Source organism: Gekko japonicus, unplaced genomic scaffold (genome assembly GCF_001447785.1).
Source record: "Gekko japonicus isolate JY-2015 unplaced genomic scaffold, Gekko_japonicus_V1.1 scaffold4852, whole genome shotgun sequence".
Taxonomy (NCBI): Eukaryota; Metazoa; Chordata; class Lepidosauria; order Squamata; family Gekkonidae; genus Gekko; species Gekko japonicus.
The window spans coordinates 35087-56712 of NW_015169934.1; the positions used below are offsets into that span (position 1 = coordinate 35087).

General features: G+C 47.6%; 1 protein-coding gene across 1 annotated transcript in view; it reads left to right on the forward strand.

Moving 5' to 3' along the window:
• Positions 1-9575: 9575 nt before the first annotated feature.
• Positions 9576-21626, forward strand: part of LOC107115777 (zinc finger protein 14-like) — a gene marked incomplete at its 5' end in the record, with an annotated part of 22730 nt that continues 10679 nt past the window's right edge. The window contains one exon of the mRNA XM_015417542.1: positions 9576-11774. Coding sequence (XP_015273028.1) covers positions 9576-11774 — 2199 coding nt within the window. The remainder of the gene's footprint in view (positions 11775-21626) is intronic.

Sequence of the window (21626 nt, forward strand, 5' to 3'; positions counted from 1 at the left end):
TTTTACTAAGCAGTTTAACAAGACATCTTGTAACCAATACGCTTCCTTTCCCAATAAAGTTTTATCTTATTTAGTGTTACCCCAGGGTCATAAGCAGTGTTCCCTCTAAGCTGAGTTAGTGTGAGCTAGCTCACCATTTCTTAGCCTCTGGCTCACACATCTTTGTCTTTGCTCAGGAAGGATGGCCCCAGAGCAAACTAATTTATGCAGCAGCTGAATGGCCCGCTCACAACTTTAAGACCTGTAGCTCACAAAGTAGAATTCTTGCTCACAGGGCTCCACGGCTTAGAGGGCGCATTGGTCATAAGCTGTTTAAAATATAAGATCCTCAGAACCACATAGTCCAACGAAGGAGCCTTAGCGCTTGGGCACAATGCTGTGGGAAAGGTGAATTAGACTGGAATTAAATTCCTGGTGGCAGCGTGAGGTACTTTGAGAGAGAGAAAGACACAATAAGCCATTTAAAACTACATCACACTTAACATAAAATAAAAGGGAGGTACCGTCACACTTCCCCTTCCCCTGAGATGGGTGTTTGGACAGAGCCCTTGCCTAACACTTCAGTCCAGTTGAAGAGATACATACAATGGTTAAGGGGTCACCAGTCCCTCTTAACCTTTTGGGGCTCCACCTTACCTTAAGAATTAGCCCCTCGGACAGACTGAACTGCACAACGGTGACGTCTAGGCTTGATTACTGTAACTTGCTCTACGCCGGGTTGCCCTTGAAACTGATCCGGAAGTTACAGCTTGTTCAGAATGCAATGGCTCGGGTCCTTATGGGGACGCCGATAAGTTCACATATACAACCTGTGCTTCACGAACTGCACTGGTTCCAAATTGAGTACTGGGTCAGGTTCAAGGTTTTGGTCTTGACCTTTAAACCTCTAAACCAGTGGTGGCGAACCTATGGCACGGGTGCCAGAGGTGGCACTCAGAGCCCTCTCTGTGGGCACGCGTCCCATCGCCCCAGCCAGGCCAAGACCATCATTAAAGTGTCGAATTCTCTGCCAAATAATTTTAAGTAAACGAAAGCATTTGGGATCGCTTTCCTTACTTTGTATCATCTTAAGTTAATGTATGAGTTGTTTTTTCTAAAGTAAAACCTCAGTATTCAGGTTAAATTGCCGTGTTGGCACTTTGCGATCAATAAAGTGGGTTTTGGGTCGCAGTTTGGGCACTCGGTCTCTAAAAGGTTCGCCATCACTGCTCTAAACAATCAGGTACCAACATACCTAAGGGACCGCCCTATGGGGAGAGCATTCTGCATAGGAGACAAACACCTATGGGAAGTCCCCGGCCCAAAGAGCATCCAGCTGTCCTCAACCAGAGCCAGGGCCTGACTTGGTGGAACTTTCTGCCTACTAGCCTCAGGGCCCGGCGGGGCTTGTTTTTATTCCGCATGGACTGCAAGGCGGAGATGTTCCGCCAAGCATATGGTTGAGGACATCAACAGGGTGTTTAAAGCAATTTTAACAGCTATCTGGCTTTTCACTGCTTTTCACCCTCTCTCCCCCTGGTGCTGTGGTAAATGGCGGGATCAGAAATTTGTATCATGGTGCCATGCAGATGTTGGGTTTTATAGATTAGGATTTTAGACCGTTTAATGTGTTTATATGTATTTTATGTGAATCCTTTGTGCACTGTCTTGAGCCTGCTTGCAGAGAAGGTGGTATAAAAGCTTAATGAGATAGACAGGCAGGCAGGTAGGTAGGTAGATGTAATCAGGGATCATTTAATAGAAAAAGAGGTGCAGGAGCTCATTAGTATAACTCATTAGTGTAACTTATTTGCATATGTCACACACCCTGACATCACTGAAAGTGTGTCAGAAGGCAACACCCAACCGCTCAGGCTCCACTGGACTGTTTTGGATTGCTAGCTATTGGGGGGGGGACGTGCAGATCTGTCCTCGCAGAGGAGGGAGAGCTTGTACCTGAATAAAACTTGGTCTTAAAGGTGCCACTGGACTGTTTGGGACCGGGGGGGCCAGGGGGAGCTCTGCAACTTCCCTGGCTACTTCTTGCTCTGACTGAGGGCTGCTGGGAGCAGGGGGTGGGGCTTGTTCATGTGCCCACCCCCTGGGCTCTTTACTGCCGGAGATCCGCTCCTGTGCGCTCCTGCAGGAAATGACCCCTGGATGTAATGAGAGGCTAAGCTTGTAACATCCTTAAAGAACCAAACAGAGATACTGAGTTGTCCCTAAGAACCAAAGAAGCATGTCTAAAATAGCTTGGTCTGTAATATGGCAACATGATATTTAATGGTTCTACAATCCACAATAAGAACTTTCATTCTAATCCAGCAGAGCAGTTATCATGTCTCCTGAGTATATAGAGGTTCGTGATGTTCAGTGGTTTCCCTTCATTTTTTTCCCCTTTTGACCTGTTGCTGTCTGTCTCTCTCTGTCCCCCCAGGGAGAAGCCTCTCTTCATAGCCAAGTGGATAAAGGCATCTTCTCACAGTCTGAGGTGACCCAAGACAAGGGGTAGGAGATGGAAGAAGAGAACCCAGGAGGACTTGGGATTAGTGAAATAGTAAGCAAAGACCTCCATCCCAGCCAAGCTGGAAGTGGTATGGAATTCTGGGAAAGAGCTGTGCCAGAGATCCTGCGTAAGGACAACGTAACCCCAGATGTGGATTGCCAACGCTTCCGGCTCTTCCGCTACCATGAGGCCGATGGGCCCCGAGATGTGTGCAGCCAGCTCCATGGACTTTGCAACCACTGGCTGAAGCCAGAGAGGCACACCGAGGAGCAGATCGTGGACCTGGTGATCCTGGAGCAGTTCCTGACTCTCCTGCCCCCGGAAATGCAGTGCTGGGTGAGAGGATGCGGGCCAGAGAGCAGTTCCCAGGCGGTGGCCTTGGCCGAAGGTTTCCTCCTGAGTCAGGCGGAGGAGAAGAGGGAGGCAGAGCAGGTGAGGAGATTTCCTCCAGGCAGGTCCCATTCAAGCAACGATATCTGGCCTTTTCCTAATGTTTCCCTGCCAGACATTTGTCCAAGTGTTATTCATCCCAATGGGAGATAGAACAGCCTCCTTCAGCAGCCTCTTCTACTAGAGACTGTCTTGTCCCTCTAGATAACTCACCAGGTCTGCTGACGGAAGAGTGCGGAGTCTGGAAATGGGGCAGGACCCCTTGCTTGGTCTCTTCCATTCCATCTCTTACCCCTCTCCCTCGCTGCTGTTTCAGATGCTAGGACCATCTGTGAAGACAGAAGCTATATTCATTGGGGGGGGGGGGGGGGGAGCTCCCTGCTGCCAGACGCTTTTCTCCTTCCCAGGCAGGGATCTCCCTCCTTCTCCTTCTGTCTCTGGGGCTACAGGTGGAGAATTTACTCTCGGGGATAGAGCAAACACTTGAATGGGTGTGTGTGTCTAAATCCAGCCTCCTTTCTCGGATTCCAGGCTCTGTCACCTCCCTCCCAAAGATATTGTTAAAAACTCCCAAATGGGCACTTTCTGTTCATATTTGAGGTCTTGCGTTTTATCTCCAGGGGCCAATAGAATGTCAATAATCTATACTCGTCTTTTTATTTATTTATTTATTTATTATTTACATTAGTAAAGGTAAAGGTTCCCTTGCTCGAAAGCCAGTCGAATCCCACTCTAGGGTTGCGGTGCTCATCTCCGTTTCAAAGCCGAAGAGCCAGCGCTGTCCGAAGACATTTCCATGGTCATGTGGCTGGCATGACTAAACACCAAGGTGCACGGAACGCTGTTCCCTTCCCACCAAAGTGGTACCTATTTATCTACTTGCAATTTCTTGCTTTCGAACTGCTAGGTTGGCAGGAGCTGGAACTAGAGACAGGAGCTCACCCCGTCTTGCGGCACCCGGGTCTTGAACTGCTGAACTACTGACCTTCCACAGCCTGCAGTTCAACGTCTTAACCACTAAAGACCAGCATCATCTAACCATGTTTAACTCCCTCCCCCAATTGAGTGTTACGGTCTTAATACTAATGAATAAGCAGCTGGGACCTAGCTTCTGCCTCCCTTTGCCTGAGATGGCTGAAAAGCCCGGAATACTCTGGGAGCGCAGCCCTGTGCAGTTACTCCAGAGCAGCCCTATTGAGCAGCATAAGGAGTGACTGACAGCAGCCTTGGTGAAGCTCTTCATAGAGAGGACAGGAGGACACGTTTTCCCTTTGTCTTTCTTATTTTCCTTTTGACCTGTTGCTGTCTGTCTCTCTCTGTCCCCCCAGGGAGAAGCCTCTCTTCATAGCCAAGTGGATAAAGGCATCCGTTCCCAGTCTGAGGTGACCCAAGAGAAGGGGAAGGGGATGGAAGACGAGGACCCAGGAGGACCTGCGATTGGCAAGACAGCAAGGAAAGGCCCCCATCCCCTCCAAGCTGGGAGTGGTATGGAATTCTGGGAAAGAGGTGTGCCAGAGATCCTGGCTCAGGACACCATAACCTCAGATGTAGCTTGCCAGCGCTTCCGGCTGTTCCGCTACCATGAGGCCGATGGGCCCCGAGATGTGTGCAGCCAGCTCCATGGACTTTGCAACCACTGGCTGAAGCCGGAGAGGCACACCAAGAAGCAGATCGTGGACCTGGTGATCCTGGAGCAGTTCCTGACTCTCCTGCCCCAGGAAATGCAGTGCTGGGTCAGAGAATGTGGGCCAGAGAGCAGTTCCCAGGCAGTGGCCTTGGCCGAAGGTTTCCTCCTGAGTCAGGCAGAGGAGAAGAGGCAGGCAGAACAGGTGAGGGGGTTTCCTCCAGGTAGGTCCCATTCAAGCAACAATATCTGGCCTTTTCCTAATGTTTCCCTGCCAGACATTTGTCGGAGTGTTAATCATCCAAATGGGAGATTTAACAGCCTCCTTCAGCAGTCTCTTCTACTAGAGACTATCTTGTCCCTCTAGATAACTAACCAGGTCTGCTGACGGAAGGGTGCAGAGTCTGGGAGTGGGGCAGGACCCCTTGCTTGGTCACTTCCATTCCATCTCTTACCCCTCTCCCTCGCTGCTGTTCCAGATGTCGGGACCATCCGTGAAGACAGAAGCTACAATCCCTGAGGCAGAAGGAACTCCTTCCGAGGAAGTGCAGAGGGCGCAGGCCGCGGAGCGTGCCCAATATGCCCTCCCCTGTGGTAAGGACTCATCACGTCTGGATGCGATTGGGGCACAGTGTGAATCTGATGGGTAGAGAGTTCAGGTCAGGGGGGAAAAATTAATACTTCTTCACACAACACAGAATTAATCTGCGGCACTCAGTGTCTACTAATTGCGATGCTTGTAAAAGGAGATCGGAGGAATTCATGGAGGGCAATTACTAATTAAATGTTCATATCTCACCTTCCTTCCGTAAGGGTGCCCCCAGGTGGCTGAGAAGAGAAAGGGAAGGCAAACCTCAGCAGAGCTCTTCAGCCTGGTGAATAAAGGGAGCCTCCCCAATGTTCCCTCTAAGCCGTGGAGTCTTATGAGCAAAAATTCTACTTTGTGAGCTACTGGCTTCTTGTGAGTCAGTGATTTGGCCTCTGCATAAATTAGTTTGCTCTGGAGTCCTCCTTCCTGGGCTGAGACAAAAATGTGTGAGCTGGAGGCTAAAAAACTGTGAGCTAGCTCACACTAACTCAGCTTAGAGGGAACACTGGCCCTCCACCCTCTGGGGCAGCAGAGCTCTGGAAACCTGTTTCTAGGGACCCAATAATAATGGGGAAATTTGACTTCTGGGACCATACATATAGTGCAATCTGATGGGTTGCCATGGGTAACAGGATGGTCGAGTAAAGATGGCAGGCTTTGGGGTGGGGCTTTGGGAGGGGCTTGGGGCAGATATGGTGTCATCTTGATGCTGCGTCTCGCCGAAAACCTGGTCAGTAGTTCAGCAGTTCAAGACCCGAGTTGCCGCATGCCGGAGTGAGCTCCCGTCTCTAGTTCCAGCTCCTGCCAACCTAGCCGTTCGAAAGCAAGAAATTGCAAGTAGATAAATAGGTACCACTTCGGTGGGAAGGTAACAGCGTGCCGTGCGCCTTGGTGTTTAGTCATGCTGGCCACATGACCACGGAAACGTCTTCGGACAGCGCTGGCTCTTCGGCTTTGAAACGGAGATGAGCACCGCAACCCTAGAGTCGGACTCGACTGGCTTTTGAGCAAGGGAACCTTTACCTTTACCTTTATAACCCCTGAGGCTCATAGGTACCTGGTGCTTCTGCCTATCCCAGGATTTAGTAAAAAGTGTCAAAGATTGCTGAGTGAACACAGGGCAAGATTTCACAACCCTGGGAAGGGGTTGTGTGACGCAGGGAAGAAACAAGCAAGCACCTTTCTTTCCTCCTCTGTTTCAGTAACAGGTCAAGAAGAGATGCTGTTGAGTCATCGTCTTTTCAGAGCTGTGAAAACGGCTGCCGCACCTGCAGTCCAGGTAGGAGTGATGAGCAGGGGACAGCCTGGGTCCCTCCTCCTTTCTCAGGGGGGCTTTTGCTCCTGCAGTTTCTACAAGATTTCCGGGTGAGAGATCCTCTGAACACTGTCCACTTTATCTATACCAAATTAGACATACCCTGTACCTTCCCAGACTACTCCCTTCCGGTGTGCCATCTCTGCTTGCCTGGCGTGATCTCTGAGGAGGGAATCTGCTTTTTCTTTCAGTGTCCCATTTCCTTGGAGGAGGTTTCCGTCCATTTCACCGAGGCGGAATGGGCCCTGCTGGATCCGGGACAAAGAGCTCTGTACAGAGAAGTCATGCTGGAGAACTACGGGAATGTGGCCTTTCTGGGTAAGGATCTTTCATAGGTGCAAATTGGTGCCCTTGTGATGAGGAATGAATCAAAATATTGGATAGCAATACACCGTTTTGAGGCTTGTCCTACTACTTAGGGAGGGGCTGTGGCTCACTGGCAGAACATCTTCATGGTATGCAGAAGGTCCCCGGTTCAATCCCCACCATCACCAGTTAAAAGGATCAGGTAGGAGGTGATGGGAAAGACCTCTGCCTTACAAACATTAGCTGTTCCTCTGAATTTGGAAATGATCCTGTCTGGAACCGAAGCCTGAGACCTCCTGGGTCACTACCAGTGTTCCCTCTAAGCTGAGTTAGTGTGAGCCAGCTCTCAGGTTTTTAGCCTCCAGCTCACACAATTTTTTCTTAGCTCAGGAGGGATGGGCTCCAGAGCAAACTAATTTATGCAGCAGCCAAGTCGCTCGCTCACAACTTTAATGCCAGTCGCTCACAAAGTAGAATTTTTGCTCACAAGACTCCACAGCTTAGAGGGAGCTTTGTTCACCACTCTTTGTACCTGAGCAGCACCGAGTTTAGTGGGTTCACGAGGAGACTGCACACAAGTAAAGCAGACCCCGGATAAACGAACGATCGGAGCCGGGAGGGTACCTGGTAGGGTTCCCCCCACCCCTGACATACTGTGACCATAGTTAGGGTTTCTGCATAGGTCTCTGCACCATGCACCGTGTAAGCCACTCAGAGCCCTTCGGGGGTGAGCGGGGTACAAATTGAAAGTATAAATAAATATAAATAAGGGTCCTCCTTGATGGAATTTTCCAGAGGCTGTCCACACCCTCCTCATTTCCTCTCGCTCCTGGGTATATAACCAGATACAAGTCCTCATGATGAACCAATTCCCACATTCTGGAGTCTGGCCTTGAAAAAGACAAAGATGTTGGCTGCAGCGAAACTCAAATAACAAAGACCTGCAAATCGGACGCCGCCACTTATTAATCACATTAACCCTTGGGGGAACGAGGGTGCTTTGCCTCACAGATCCATTCCCCTTATATAGGTTAGGATTAGGCAGGGCAACCTCCAAGGAATACCAACGCCATGATGCAGGGGCAGGCAATGGCAAAACCACCTCTGAATCATCACGTGCCTCAAAAACAAATCTAGCTCACCACCTAAGAGCTGGAACTTCTGGTTGCCAGAAGATCTTAGGATCTCCTGGCTACACTACACATTGCCATACGATAAATAAATAAATAAATAAATAAATGCTTTCTCTCTCTTTCTTTCTCTGCAAAAGAAGCCAGAAGTATAAGAGAGACTATTGTGCAGACAGACAATGGTCTTGCATCCAAAGAAAGGCTGGAGAGTTCCTCAAGAGGATCCCAAGAACATATTTCCTTCCCAAATGAGCTAGCTGAAAGTGAGTCTCCTTCACGGTTATGTCAAGGGTACAGGCAAGGAATAGCCATGGGGGATTTCTGATTCTGAAATTTTCTCACTGAAAATGTCGAGACAGTGTGTGACTTCAATAAAAAAGGCCAATGCTATGCTGGGGATTATTAGGAAGGGTAGTGAAAACAGATCAGCCAATATCATAATGCCCCTATATAAATCAATGGTGCGACCTCATTTGGAATACTGTGTGCACACACTGAACATTAAAAAGGATATTCTAGCTTTGGAAAAAGTGCAGAAAAGGGCAACTCGAATGATAAAAGGGTTGGAACACTTTCCCTATGAGGAAAGGTTAAAGCGCTTAGGGCTCTTTAGCTTGGGGAAACGACGACCGAGGGGTGACATGATCGAGGTTTATAAGATTATGCATGGGACAGAGCAGGTAGGATGATTGACACATGGAATTCACTGCCACAGGAAGTGGTGGCGGCTACAAGCATGGACGGCTTCAAAAGGGAATTAGATAAGCATATGGAGCAGAGGTCCATCAGTGGCTATTAGCCACAAGGTATAGATAGGGGCTCTGGGGCAAGTTTTCTTGGTGCTTGGGGGGGGGGGGTTCAACAGTGGGAGGGCTTCTAATGTCCTGGCCCCACTGGTGGACCTCCTGATGGCACCTGGTATTTCTGGCCACTGTGTGACACAGAGTGTTGGACTGGATGGGCCTTTGGCCTGATCCAACATTGGCATCTTTTATGTTCTTATGTTCTTATTCACTTCTGAGCAACATTTGGTTAGGTACAATCATACAGCCTGCTGGGTAAGGAGGGAGGGAGGCCTTCTGGAGGCCTGAAATCTGGAGGCTCAGAAACTCCTTCTGTGCAAGAGTTCAGCTGTGGCTCTTGAGGGGGTGGGGTATCCTTAAATACTAAATATTCTGGGGAATAGTGGAGGGGTAGTTAAGATCAGCCAAAGGGCCATCAGTCCTTTCCTACTGCAGTCACATAGATGCCTTTGGACCTTACCAGCCCTCCTAGGTGCTAACAGGATCTCTCAATTTATTCCAGCAGAGAACGATAAGAGGAATGAGGAGGGTGAGGAACTTCATCAGCAAATCCCAGACAAAATTAAAAAAGAAGAATTGAAAGAAAACATCAGGAATCAAGGCAGAGCTAAGAGAAAGAAAGGTGGCTATACGGTTGAGAAGAGAGATGAAATAAAGAATAATATACGTTTTCTAAAGCACAGAATAATGAAGGCAAGTAAATCCATTCACTATGGAAAGTACTTGAAAGCTAGATCACAACTTCTTGTGAAGCAAAGAATACACAGAGGAGAGAAAAGTTTTGGATTCTCAGGGTGCAGAATGAAATTCAGTGAGAGTGGCAATCTTCAACTGCCCCACAGAGCCCACACTGGGCAGAAACCTTTTGAATGTTCAGTGTGTGGAAAGAGATTCACTCAGAGTGGCACTCTTCAAAGGCATATGACAACCCACACAGGGGAGAAACCTTTTAAATGCTCAGTGTGCGGAAAGAGATTCAATCGAAGTGGCACTCTTCAACTGCACCGAAGAACCCACACAGGAGAGAAACCTTTTGAATGTTCAGTGTGTGGAAAGAGATTCAGTCAGAGTGGCACTCTTCAAGGGCATCTGACAACCCACACAGGCGAGAAACCTTTTGAATGCTCAGTGTGTGGAAAGAAATTCAGTCGAAGTGGCACTCTTCAACTGCACAGAAGAACGCACACAGGGGAGAAACCTTTCATATGTTCAGTGTGTGGAAAGAGATTCAGTGACCGGGGTAATCTTCAACTGCACCGAAGAACTCACACAGGGGAGAAACCTTTTGAATGTTCTGTATGTGGAAAGAGATTCAGTTACAGGGGGAATGTTCAGCGGCATCAGAGAACCCACACAGGGGAGAAACCTTTTGAATGTTCAGTGTGTGAAAAGAGATTCAGTGATAGGGGAAATCTTCAGCGGCATCAGAGAACACACACAGGGGAGAAACTTTTTGAATGTTCAGTGTGTGGAAAGATATTCAGTGACAGGGGGAATCTTCAACAACATCGAAGAACCCACAGAGAGGAGAAAACTTTTGAATGTTCAGTGTGTGGAAAGAAATTCAGTGATAGGGGGAATCTTCAGCGGCATCAGAGAACCCATACCGGGGAGAAACCTTTTGAATGTTCAGAGTGTGGAAAGAGATTCAATCAGAATGGCAATCTTCAACAGCACCGCAGAACCCACACAGGGGAGAAACCTTTTGAATGCTCAGAATGTGGAAAGAGATTCAGTCAGAATGGCACTCTTCAACAGCACCGAAGAATCCATGCAGGGGAAAAGGTTTTTGAATGCTCAGAATGTGGAAAGAGATTCATTTGGAGTCGTGATCTTCAGCAGCACCAAAGAACCCACACGGGGGAGAAACCTTTTGAATGCTCAGAGTGTGGAAAGAGATTCAGTCAGAGTGGCAATCTTCAACTGCACCAAAGAACCCACACAGGGGAAAAACCTTTTGAATGTTCAGAGTGTGGAAAGAAATTCAGTCTGAGTTGTACTCTTCAACTGCACAAAAGAACCCACACAGGGGAAAAACCTTTTGAATGTTCAGTGTGTGGAAAGAGATTTCGCGAGAGAGGGACTGTTCAAAAACATCAGATTACCCACACAGGGGAGAAACCTTTTGAATGCTCAGAGTGTGGAAAGAAATTCACTTGGAGTCGCTCTCTTCAACTGCACCAAGGAACCCACATAGGAGAGAAACCTTTTGAATGCTCAGAGTGTGGAAAGAGATTTCGCGAGAGAGGGACTGTTCAAAAACATCAGATTACCCACACAGGGGAGAACCCTTTTGAGTGCTCAGAGTGTGGAAAGAGATTTCGCGAGAGAGGGACTGTTCAAAAACATCAGATTACCCACACAGGGGAGAAACCTTTTGAATGTTTAGTGTGTGGAAAGAGATTTATTGAGAGGGGCAATCTTCAAAAGCATCAGAGAAGCCACACAGGGGAGAAACCTTTTGAATGCTCAGAGTGTGGAAAGAAATTCACTTGGAGTTCCGCTCTTCAAATGCACCAAAAAATCCACACAGGGGAGAAACCTTTTGAATGCTCAGAGTGTGGAAAGAAATTCACTTGGAGTTCCGCTCTTCAAATGCACCAAAAAATCCACACAGGGGAGAGACCTTTTGAGTGCTCAGAGTGTGGAAAGAAATTCACTTGGAGTTCCGCTCTTCAAATGCACCAAAAAATCCACACAGGGGAGAAACCTTTTGAATGCTCAGAGTGTGGAAAGAAATTTAGTCAGAGTGGCCATCTTCAACTGCACCGCAGAACCCACACTGGGGAGAAACCTTTTGAATGTTCAGAGTGTGGAAAGAGATTCACACAGTATTGCTATTTGCAACAGCATCAGAGAACCCACACAGGTGAGAAACCTTTTGAATGCTCAGTGTGTGGAAAGAAATTCACTTGGAGTTGTGCTCTTCAAATGCACCAAAAAATCCACAGAGGGGAGAAACCTTATGAATGCTCAGAGTGTGGAAAGAAATTCAGTCAGAGTGGCAATCTTCAACTGCACCGCAGAACCCACACTGGGGAGAAACCTTTTGAATGCACAGAGTGTGGAAAGAAATTTAGTCAGAGTAGCCATCTGCAACAGCATCAGAGAACCCACAGAGATAATCTCTTTTGAATGCTCTGAATTTTTAAAGAGATTCTGTCATAGTGGCAGTCTTCAGCTGCATTGAAGAACCCACAGAGGGGATAAACCTTTTGAATGCTAAAAAGTGTGGAAAGAGATTTACTCGGAGTCACATTTTTCAGCTGCACTGAAGAACCCACATAAAGAGAAACCCTTTGAATGCTAGGAGGTGCGGAAAGAGATTCACTTGTAGTCATGTTCTTCAGCTGTACCGAAGAACCCACACAGGGGAGAAAGTTTTTGAATGCTCAAGTGTGTGGAAAGAAATTGAGGTTGAGTTGCCACCTTCAACAGCATCAGAGGACTTACACAGGAGAGAAAGAGATTCCGGTTGAGTTGCCATCTTCAACAGAACCTAAGAACTCAACATGGAAGAAACGTTTTGTTTGCTCAGAGTGTGAAAAGACGTTGAGTAACAGTAGCAGTCTTCAGTGTTGTTAGAGAAACCCACACAGGAAAGATCTTTTGAATGCTCAGAGTGTGGGGTTTCACTCAGCATGGAAATCTTCTACAGCATTGAAGAACGCACATAATTGGAAACCATGTAACTGCTTAACCCATGAAAAGAGCTCCTCTCTTATTTCACACCTAAAAGCCAGCAACAGACCATATAAAGCACTGATACTATATAAGCACTTGTAGAAAGCTTGAATCTACACAGAAATCTTACCCTAACCAGGAAAAAATGTTTTAAAATGCTTGGACTATGGAAGGACGTTTAGCAACGTTTGAAGCCCTCTGCCAGTTGAAAGAGATTAAAGACCAGCTCATGTCTCCTTCAGCCTGGGGGAGTTGTCACAGGGTAGGAACCATAAATGCTCAGTGCGTGGCAAGAGCCTGAGGCACAGATCTGATTTTCATGTTGTGAAGAAAACGGTTCTCTAAAATTTCTTGCCTTGTGTTAACAGCTTGATTCAGGGCAAGCTGAAGGCCTGCTTCTGAGTTAGTAAAGTTAAAGGTAAAGCTTTCCCTTGCTTGAAAGCTAGTCGAATCCGACTCTAGGGGTGCGGTGCTCATCTCTGTTTCCAAGCCAAAGAGCCAGCGTTGTCCGAAGACATTTCCGTGGTCATTTGGCCGGCATGACTAAACACCGAGGTGCACGGAACGCTCTTACCTTCCCACCGAAGCGGTACCTATTTATCTACTTGCAGTGTCTTGCTTTCAAACTGCTAGGTTGGCAGGAGCTGGGGCCAGAGACAGGAGCTCACCCTGTCACACGGCACTCGGGTCTCGAACTGCCGAACTACCGACCTTCCGGTCTGCAGCTCAGCGTCTTACGTCTGAGCCACCGCAGCTTCTGAGTAAACAGAGTTCAAAAAACATTGCTGAAACAAGAGCAAGCTGACCTTCTGAAAGAACATCCCGCTGCAGAGACGAGTCAGAGTTTGGTACATGCTCCCAGTTAGTCACATTCCACCCAATTAAACACCTGGGGGAAAGGGGGCGAACCTAGCTGCAGATTGGTTTGGGTCCTTCCTGCTGGGTCAGACCACCGCTTAGGTCATCTTGCTTAGTCATTGGCCTAATACACTGGCTATTTGTCATCACCTAGGGTCCCTGTTGGTTTTTCAGTCCTGCGACCATGGGGGCCCCTTACCCATAAAGGGAATTCTAACTGATTCTCAGCCTGATGGTGACTGCCTGAGATCTGGACATGCAGTCACTATCCGGCTGAAAGAGGCCATTTTGAATGCTTGTTTGTGAGGGCCGGACAGCTCTGGGCCCGTGCTGACTCTGGATAGAGATACTTTGGGTCATGGAGAACATTCCAGTGAGAAGGGGTAACATCTGCCGATTTGGAACCAATGTCTTACAGTATGAGCTAGTTCTTAAATCCTAGTTTTATTGTTTTATCCTCACAGTTCCTTGTTCCTGTTTACAGTATTTTTTTTGCACCCTGATAGATATTTATATTTATTTAAATAAATGCTCAGTGTGTGGCAATATTTAAGTAATATTTAAATTACTGTTGTGGTTATTCGCCTTCAACCAACCTCATTCTAAATCCAGAGCCTTGGACCGGCTGACCACCTTATCCCAGTAATTGTATTTGTGAGACACTTATTCTGCAAGCTCACCTTACCGGGTGGACTTTCTGGCTCAGTCCCAGGAAGGTTGGAAGTTTGCCCTTTGGCTTCTAATCACTGGGGTAGTCAAAAAGGGATAGTCAAAAAGGCTTCTAATCATTGGGATAGTCAAAAGGGCAGACTACCTGACTGGTGTGTGCGGAGTCACACTCCAGGATTTTGTAATTGTGTGTTTTGCAGCGCTTACCCCCAGGATCTTAGACATGGTTTTCATTGGTGAGGATTGAGATGAGGCCGAGGATTGTGTTGAGGTGTTGTTTTTAAACCTACGCAAAGATTTTGAACTGTGCTGTGAGAGTTTTCTGTGTCCTGGTTAAGTTTAGTCTGGGCAATTGCAGAAGGACACACAGAGCCTGATGTGCTTGACCTGGGGAATGGCGAAGCGACTCTCCAGACTGTGGATGGGACTGGAATTCCTGACTTCTCTGTAGAACGGCAAGAGAGTCACGTCCAGCCGCCTGTGAGGACGAGAATGCGAATCTCTGAACCAGGAGAACTTTCTCCTTTTCCACAACCAGACAGGCCAGAGCTGACGAGTCACTCCAGGCGTGCTGCTGGCTTTCAGGACACGAGGGAGCAGACCAGTGAGCAAGCAAGTAATGGTCATGACTGTTTGGACTTTAGAGACACTGAGTGCAATGTTCCCTCTAAGCTGTGGAGCCTTGTGAGCAAAAATTCTACTTTGTGAGCTCCTGGCATTAAGGTTGTGACCGAGTGATTTGCAGAAATTAGTTTGCTCTGGAGCCCTCCTTCCTGAGCTAAGACAAAAATGTGTGAGCCGGAGGCTAAAAAACTGTGAGCTAGCTCGCACTAACTCAGCTTAGAGGGGACACTGATTGAGTGTGATAGAGGGTATAGCTGGTTATGAGGAAGGCACTAGCCTTTGATCCTGCATTCTGGACAGCAGACGGAGAAAGCTCTCGAGCAGAGCCCAGAGACAGAGCTGCCATCGACTGGCTTACACCCCTTCATGATGGGAGACTGTCATGGGTCCTGGCTCTGCCGAGGCTGACTATTCCTCAGACAAGGAAGAGACACGGAGCAGCCCAGCCTCCTCCGGAGTCAGTCCCAAAGAGGAACCTTTGCCAGCACCTGAGGGAGAAGAGGCCCCAGTATCTGCGCAGGAAGGGCAGCAAGGCAAGGAGACGGAGGAGCAGCTAGAGGGAGAGACTGGTCCAGAGCCTGGCCCAGAACCCCCAGCTGGAGACACCCTGAGGCCAGAGTCCCCACCTTGCTCACCTGAGTGTCCCAGAGGCAGGGCACGCCAGCGTCCGAATGTGCAAGAGAGAAGGAAGAGTGCCAGACTCCAGCTGTTGCAAAGGCAACGTGAGGGGCTGTGAGTCATTGCAGGTTGACTCCCAGGGAAGGGAGGACCTGGTCATAAACACCCCCCACTCACCTGCTTCAGTGCAGAAGCAACCGTGCGTGCTCAGACCTGATTCCAGCTGTCAGCCTCTGCTCCTCACTCCTCAAAACTCTGACTGGTTTCCTGGCTTTCTGGCCTCGCTCTGTTTCTCAGCTTGCTTTTGGACTGTGTATCCGGCTTCCAATGAAGGGTATTCATGGCGACCGGCTGGACTCAGCACAGAGACAAAGCGATGAACCTCCCTGGAGATATGACCGACGTGTGTTCCCGACCTACAAGCCGGATCAGGATGCAATGGCTTTTCTTTTATCTTTTGAATTGTCGTGCCAGGACCTGCAGATTCCACAGAGGCATCCCATGTCAATGTTGAGATCTCAAGTGACTGGCACCCTTGCGGGTTGGATGGGACATCTTCCTGTATAGGATGGCCGGGGTGACCAGAAGTCCAAGAATCTGTCCAAACATTTTCCTTTAAACTCTGGGACGACATACTGGAGGGCTTTTAGAAAAGTGGATAAGTCTCTGTGGTCAACCACTTCATATGTGGTAGCTGCAAAGCAATTCCAGAATTCAGAGCACTGGCTAGCTTCCGAGGAGGTTAGTAATTTTTGTGAGGAAAAAAAGGGGGGGGGAGACTAAACCTAAAACCTAGAATTCAGAACCTATAAAGGTTAGTCAAGAATAGAAGAGGGCCAAGTCATAAAATCTAATTATGAAACCTAAAAAATATACATGTATTTATTAAACACAAATTAAAATAACGAATAAGGGCCCATTCATACCTCATAAACAAATATAAAAACATACAAAGGCTGATGAAATAGACCTAACGCGTTTCGGCCTTTACAGGCCTTCCTCAGAGGTCTAATACAAATAGAACATGTTGGCTGATATGTAAAAATATATACAATCATACATATACGGAATATGCAATAGAGACCAGCAAACAATTGTTCCAAAGTTTAACCACTGGGCAAAGAAGAGAAATACAAAAATACAAATACTGGAGTACTACTGGACATGTGATTGCACTGGAGGCTGTATTTGTATTTTTGTATTTCTCTTCTTTGCCCAGTGGTTAAACTTTGGAACAATTCTTTTCTGGTCTCTATTGCATATTCTGTATATGTATGATTGTATATATTTTTACATATCAGCCCACGTGTTCTATTTGTATTAGACCTCTGAGGAAGGCCTGTAAAGGCCGAAACGCGTTAGGTTTATTTCATCAGCCTTTGTATGTTTTTATATTTGTATATGAGGTATGAATGGGCCCTTATTCGTTATTTTGTGTTTAATAAATACATGTATATTTTTTAGGTTTCAGAGTTAGTACTTTTTGTGACCTGAGAGAATTAATTCTCGTGGAGCAGTTCTATAGTCTCCGGCCCGATGAACTATCCACCTTAATGCAGGATTGGAATCCAGTGACTATCGATCAAGCTGCTTACCTGGTGGAGCACATGAAACTCCATTGCCAGAGATCCCTGGGGAAACAGCCTTTTGCCAGAGGAAGCAGTGCAATGCGTCCAGCTGTTGCAGACGCAAGTAAAACATTCAAGCCATGGGGGGGGGGGGACAAACTGATACACCGTCCAAGAAAGCTTCTCTTCCCATGGCTGAAATCTACCCGCATGCAGGGCTATTTTTGGGCAGGAACGCACAGGGACGGAGTTCCGGCTGGCTTCAGAGTTGGCCACGCCCACTACAGCCAAAACCTCTGCGCGCATGGCTACAGAGGAAAGGCCTGGAGAGCGACCCGCCCTGGCAACTCCGAGGCGGGTGGGCCGGGGAAGCCCTGGAAGAATCGGGGAGGCATTTAAGCCAAGGGAAGGCATGGGGGTGTGGCCTAATAAGCTAATGAGCTGTGCTGTCGGGGGTGTGGCCTAATATGCTAATGAGTTTCTGCTGTCGGGTGTGGCCTATTATGCTAATGAGTTCCTGCTGGGCTTTTTCTACAAAAGAAGCCCTGCCCGCATGTGACTCCCCAGAGGGGCCTTTACTTCTGTAAAAAGCCTAGGCATGTCAAGTCGGATTGTCCTGTGTTAAGGGACTGAGAGGAAAAGAAGACAGGCACCCCTGCTGTGAGAGTAATCCAGCAAGAGCCTGCCAGATTTTCCTTGATTAATCCTCGACTGCCTGATTGGGCTCAGCTTGAATTTGGGCATGAAATTCATATTAACAATGTCCAATTAGTTGGCCTTAGAGATTCAGGATTGGCTTTGTCCTCAGTGCATAGAGACCTTTTGCTGGATGGACAAATAATCCAGGGGAAACGATACTGGGTGACTCCTTATGCCAACGCACCAATAAAGAGGGACCCTGCTAGGGTAACTTGAATACTGGGACTTTTGTGGTGAGTTACCGGTCCTCATTCATGATTTGAATTGTAATGTTAAATGCCTGATAGGTAATGACCTTGGTTTTCAGCAACATCTGTGTATAACTGCTAAAAAAGAAACACCTCTCGTCTCCGAGAAAAAGTCTAAATGTTCTGTTCCTGTTCAAACTGCTCTTGAGAGCTATGAGGTTGTAAATTCTTTCGCACGGCTTCCCTGCTGTCCTGTCAGAGTGAGAGAGGCCAGATGCTGAACCTGAGGAAGGGGGACTGGTGGGTATAAATTCAGTGGTTTCAGCTGCAGAGGGAGAGATGCGGCCTTTTCCTAACCTGGTAACTGATTTAAATCTGAAGCCGGCAGCTCAACAAGCAGGTGATTCTTTAGAGGTATGCTATGCTTCGGTTGGTTGCGATCCCAGGGCTTGCTCAGATAGAAGAGTGAGATTTGTGTGTGTGTGTGGAAGATGGTTTGTTATACTGTGAACACCACCCTAAATGGCTGTCTCCAGAGTGTGCACCTCAGAAGTCATTAGTTGTCCCACAGAAATGCCATGCCAGTGTGCTAGAGTTAGCTCACCAAACAGTTTTTTTTCCTGGACATTCTGGAATTAAGAGGACTTTGGGAAAAAGTCACCAGACAGTTTTACTGGCCAGATGTGTACCAGAGTGTGAAAGATTTTGTGAGAAGTTGTGACACCTGTCAAAAAGTGGGGCTATGATCGTTATAGCCAACTCCCTTGGAAACAGAACCCTTTCCTAAATGGGGCATGGCCATTATCGAAAATGGTACGCTCTGATAGTATACTTCACAGAAACTAATATTCTGCCAGCAAATCAAGGATAGCACTTATGTCGATAGTTATTTCTGAGGTCTCTGAGCACTCTCTTGAACAGCATTTCAAACTAGTGTTAAAGTAACACTTTATGTATCACTCATAGGGTAATTAAAAACTTTATGGATTGGACAAACTGTAAGTTGAAAATATGACTATCTGTAATGTCACTGATATACATTGTTTTTTGGTTCATACATGTTAACTCTTATGTATTCTTGATGTATCACTTAATGAAAAACTTATTAAATTGTAAAAAAAAAAGATAGAGAGACCTGGGGAAAGATTTATTCTGACCATGATTGACTTCTGTACGCATTATTGTGAAGCCATACCTTATTCCACAATTAAAGTGCCTAGTGCGGCAAAAGCTTTGTTGACAGTCTGCCATTGCTGGGGTATTCCAAAGACTATAGCCTTGGATTTAGGGACAAGTTTTGTTTAGTGGCCTTATGCAGAATTTTTTTTTGACTTTGCCAAAATTGAACAGTGTGGCCAACAGTTTGGTGTAGTGGTTAAATGTGCGGACTCTAATCTGGGAGAACCGGGTTTGATTCCCCACTCCTCCACTTGCACCTGCTGATGTGACCTTGGGTCAGTTACAAGCTCTGGCACAGCTGTTCCTAAAAGAGCAGTTTGTGTCAGAGTTCTCTCAGCCCCACCCACCTCACAGGGTGTCTGTTGTGGGGAGGGGAAGGGAAAGGAGATCGTAAGCCACTCTGAGACTCCTTTGGGTAGTGAAGGGCGGGGTATAAATCCAATCTCTTCTTCTTAGTGGTCGCCCTCCTCTGTGAACCTCTCTACTTCAGGTTATCTGCCAATCTTAATTTTTTCTGACTTCTACAGAACTGACAAAAACATTTCTTTCCCCAAATCCTGTGAGGAGATAGACAAGTTGAGGGTAACAGATCTCTACAGCCTCTCTCCTACGGGCCTAAACATAGTCTGCTCTCCTGGCCTCCTTAATTCACAAACATTTTTATCTGACAAGCAGTTCTAGACAGGCATTACTCAACCCTCATCCCTCCCCAGTCCAGCCTGTGAGCTTTTTGGGGGGAGGGGAGGTGTCGCCACCTTGAAGCCCAAAGAGTTCTGGCAATATGATTTATTTGGGTTGGAAGGAAAAGCTTGTGTTCCCCAACCCAACAAATTAGTAAGCTCTACCTACGAACCGGAGGGGGACACATGCTTCCCCGCCGGAAGATTCTTGCTTGTGACACAGGAGCTGCACTATTCCGTCGCCCAGATGTGACGTAGGCACGTAGCCGGGTGACGCTCTGATAATGGGGCTGGAAATATTTCATATTTCCCTTTCCCTAGCTCCTCCTCTTTTTGTACTTCCTTCTCTCCTTCCCACCCCACGGCCAACCTGCATTTTTCTCCCCCTCTGTCTTCAGTTTCCCTGTCTCCCCCTCCAGCATCCTCTGCCTGGGAAAACTATGGCCCCGTTCTGTGATTCCGGCTACTGGGCCAGGCCAACCTGCATCCTAGAAAGCCCTCAGGGACTTGGCGGGGGCATCTCACTATTCCCTCCCCCCCCCACAGTATTTCCTCTTTACATCCATTCCCTCCTCCTGGCAACCCCCATATCCTCTCCCCTTTCCCTGACTCATTCTCTCCTTCTACGGCTGTGTGGGGCGGGGGAGGAAGTGGGCAGGAGGCTGGGAGAGTGATGGGGCAGAAAGAAAGAGAGAGTGGTGGGGTGGGGGACCCAAAGAAAGAGAAAGAGTGATGAGGCGGGGAGGCAGAAGAACAAAGAGAATGATGACGGGTCAGTGCCTAGATGCCTGTTGGAATGAGAGGCCTCCCCGCCACCCCACTTCTGCATTTTTCTTGCCAGGGACTTTGTGTTTCCTTTTCTGTGTTTTGCAGGGATTTTATGAGTTAGGCTTCATTAAGTGTGTCAAAGGCGAGTGTGGCACGTCTTTTTTTCAATTGTGTATAAAGTTCTAAATAAATCCTCTTGCAGAAACTTGAGGTTCGCACCTGGGGCCATGAACATAAGAACATAAGAGATGCCAATGTTGGATGAGGCCAAAGGCCCAGCCAGTCCAACACTCTGTATCACACAGTGGCCAAAAATACCAGTGCCATCAGGAGGTCCAGCAGTGGGGCCAGGACATTAGAAGCCCTCCCACTGTTGACCCCCCCCAAGCACCAAAGATGACAGAGCATCACTTGCCCCAGAGCCCCTATCTATTTGTTGTTGTTCAGTCGCACAGTCGAGTCCGACTCTTTGCGACCCCATGGACCAGCTCCCTCCAGGTCTTCCGCCATCCTCTGAAGTTTGCTCAACTTCATGTTCGTTGCATCAATGGCACTGTCTAACCATCTCATCCTTTGCCGTCCCCGTCTTCTTTGACCTTCAATCTTTCCCAGCATCAGGGTCTTCTCCAGTGAGTGCTCCCTTCTCATTTGGTGGCCAAAGTATTTTAGCTTCAGTTTCATTATCTGGCCTTCCAGGGAACAGTCAGGGTTGATTTCTTTGAGGATTGACTGATTTGTTCTTCTTGCAGTCCAAGGGACTCTCAAGAGTCTTCTTCAGCACCATAGTTCAAAAGAATCTATTCTTCTGCGCTCGGCCTTCCTTATAGTCCAACTCTCGCAGCCATACATGACTACTGGGAATACCATTGCTTTGACCATGCGGACTTTTGTTGGCAAGGTGATGTCTCTACTTTTTATCATGCTGTTTAGGTTCGCCATCGCTTTCCTCCCAAGGAGCAGGCGTCTTTTAATTTCATGGCTGCAGTCACAGTCTGCGGTGATTTGGGATCCCAGGAACGTGAAGTCTGTCACTACTTCCACGACTTCCCCTTCTATTTGCCAAGGAGTGATGGGGCCGGATGCCATGATCTTAGTTTTTTTGATGTTGAGCTTCAAGCCCACTTTTGCGCTCTCCTCTTTTACCCTGAGCAAGAGGCTCTTTAGGTCCTCTTCACTTTCTGCCATCAGAGTGGTATCGTCTGCATATCTGAGGTTGTTGATCTTTTCCCCCACAATCTTAATTCCTGCTTGTGATTCATCTAGGCCAGCATTTCGCATGATGTACTCTCCATATATATTAAATAAGCAAGGCGACAATATACATCCTTGTCGTACTCCTTTTCCTATGCGAAACCAATCAGTTGTTCCATATCCGGTTCTAACTGTTGCTTCTTGGCCCTTATACAGGTTTCTCAAGAGACATGTGAGGTGGTCTGGTACTCCCATCTC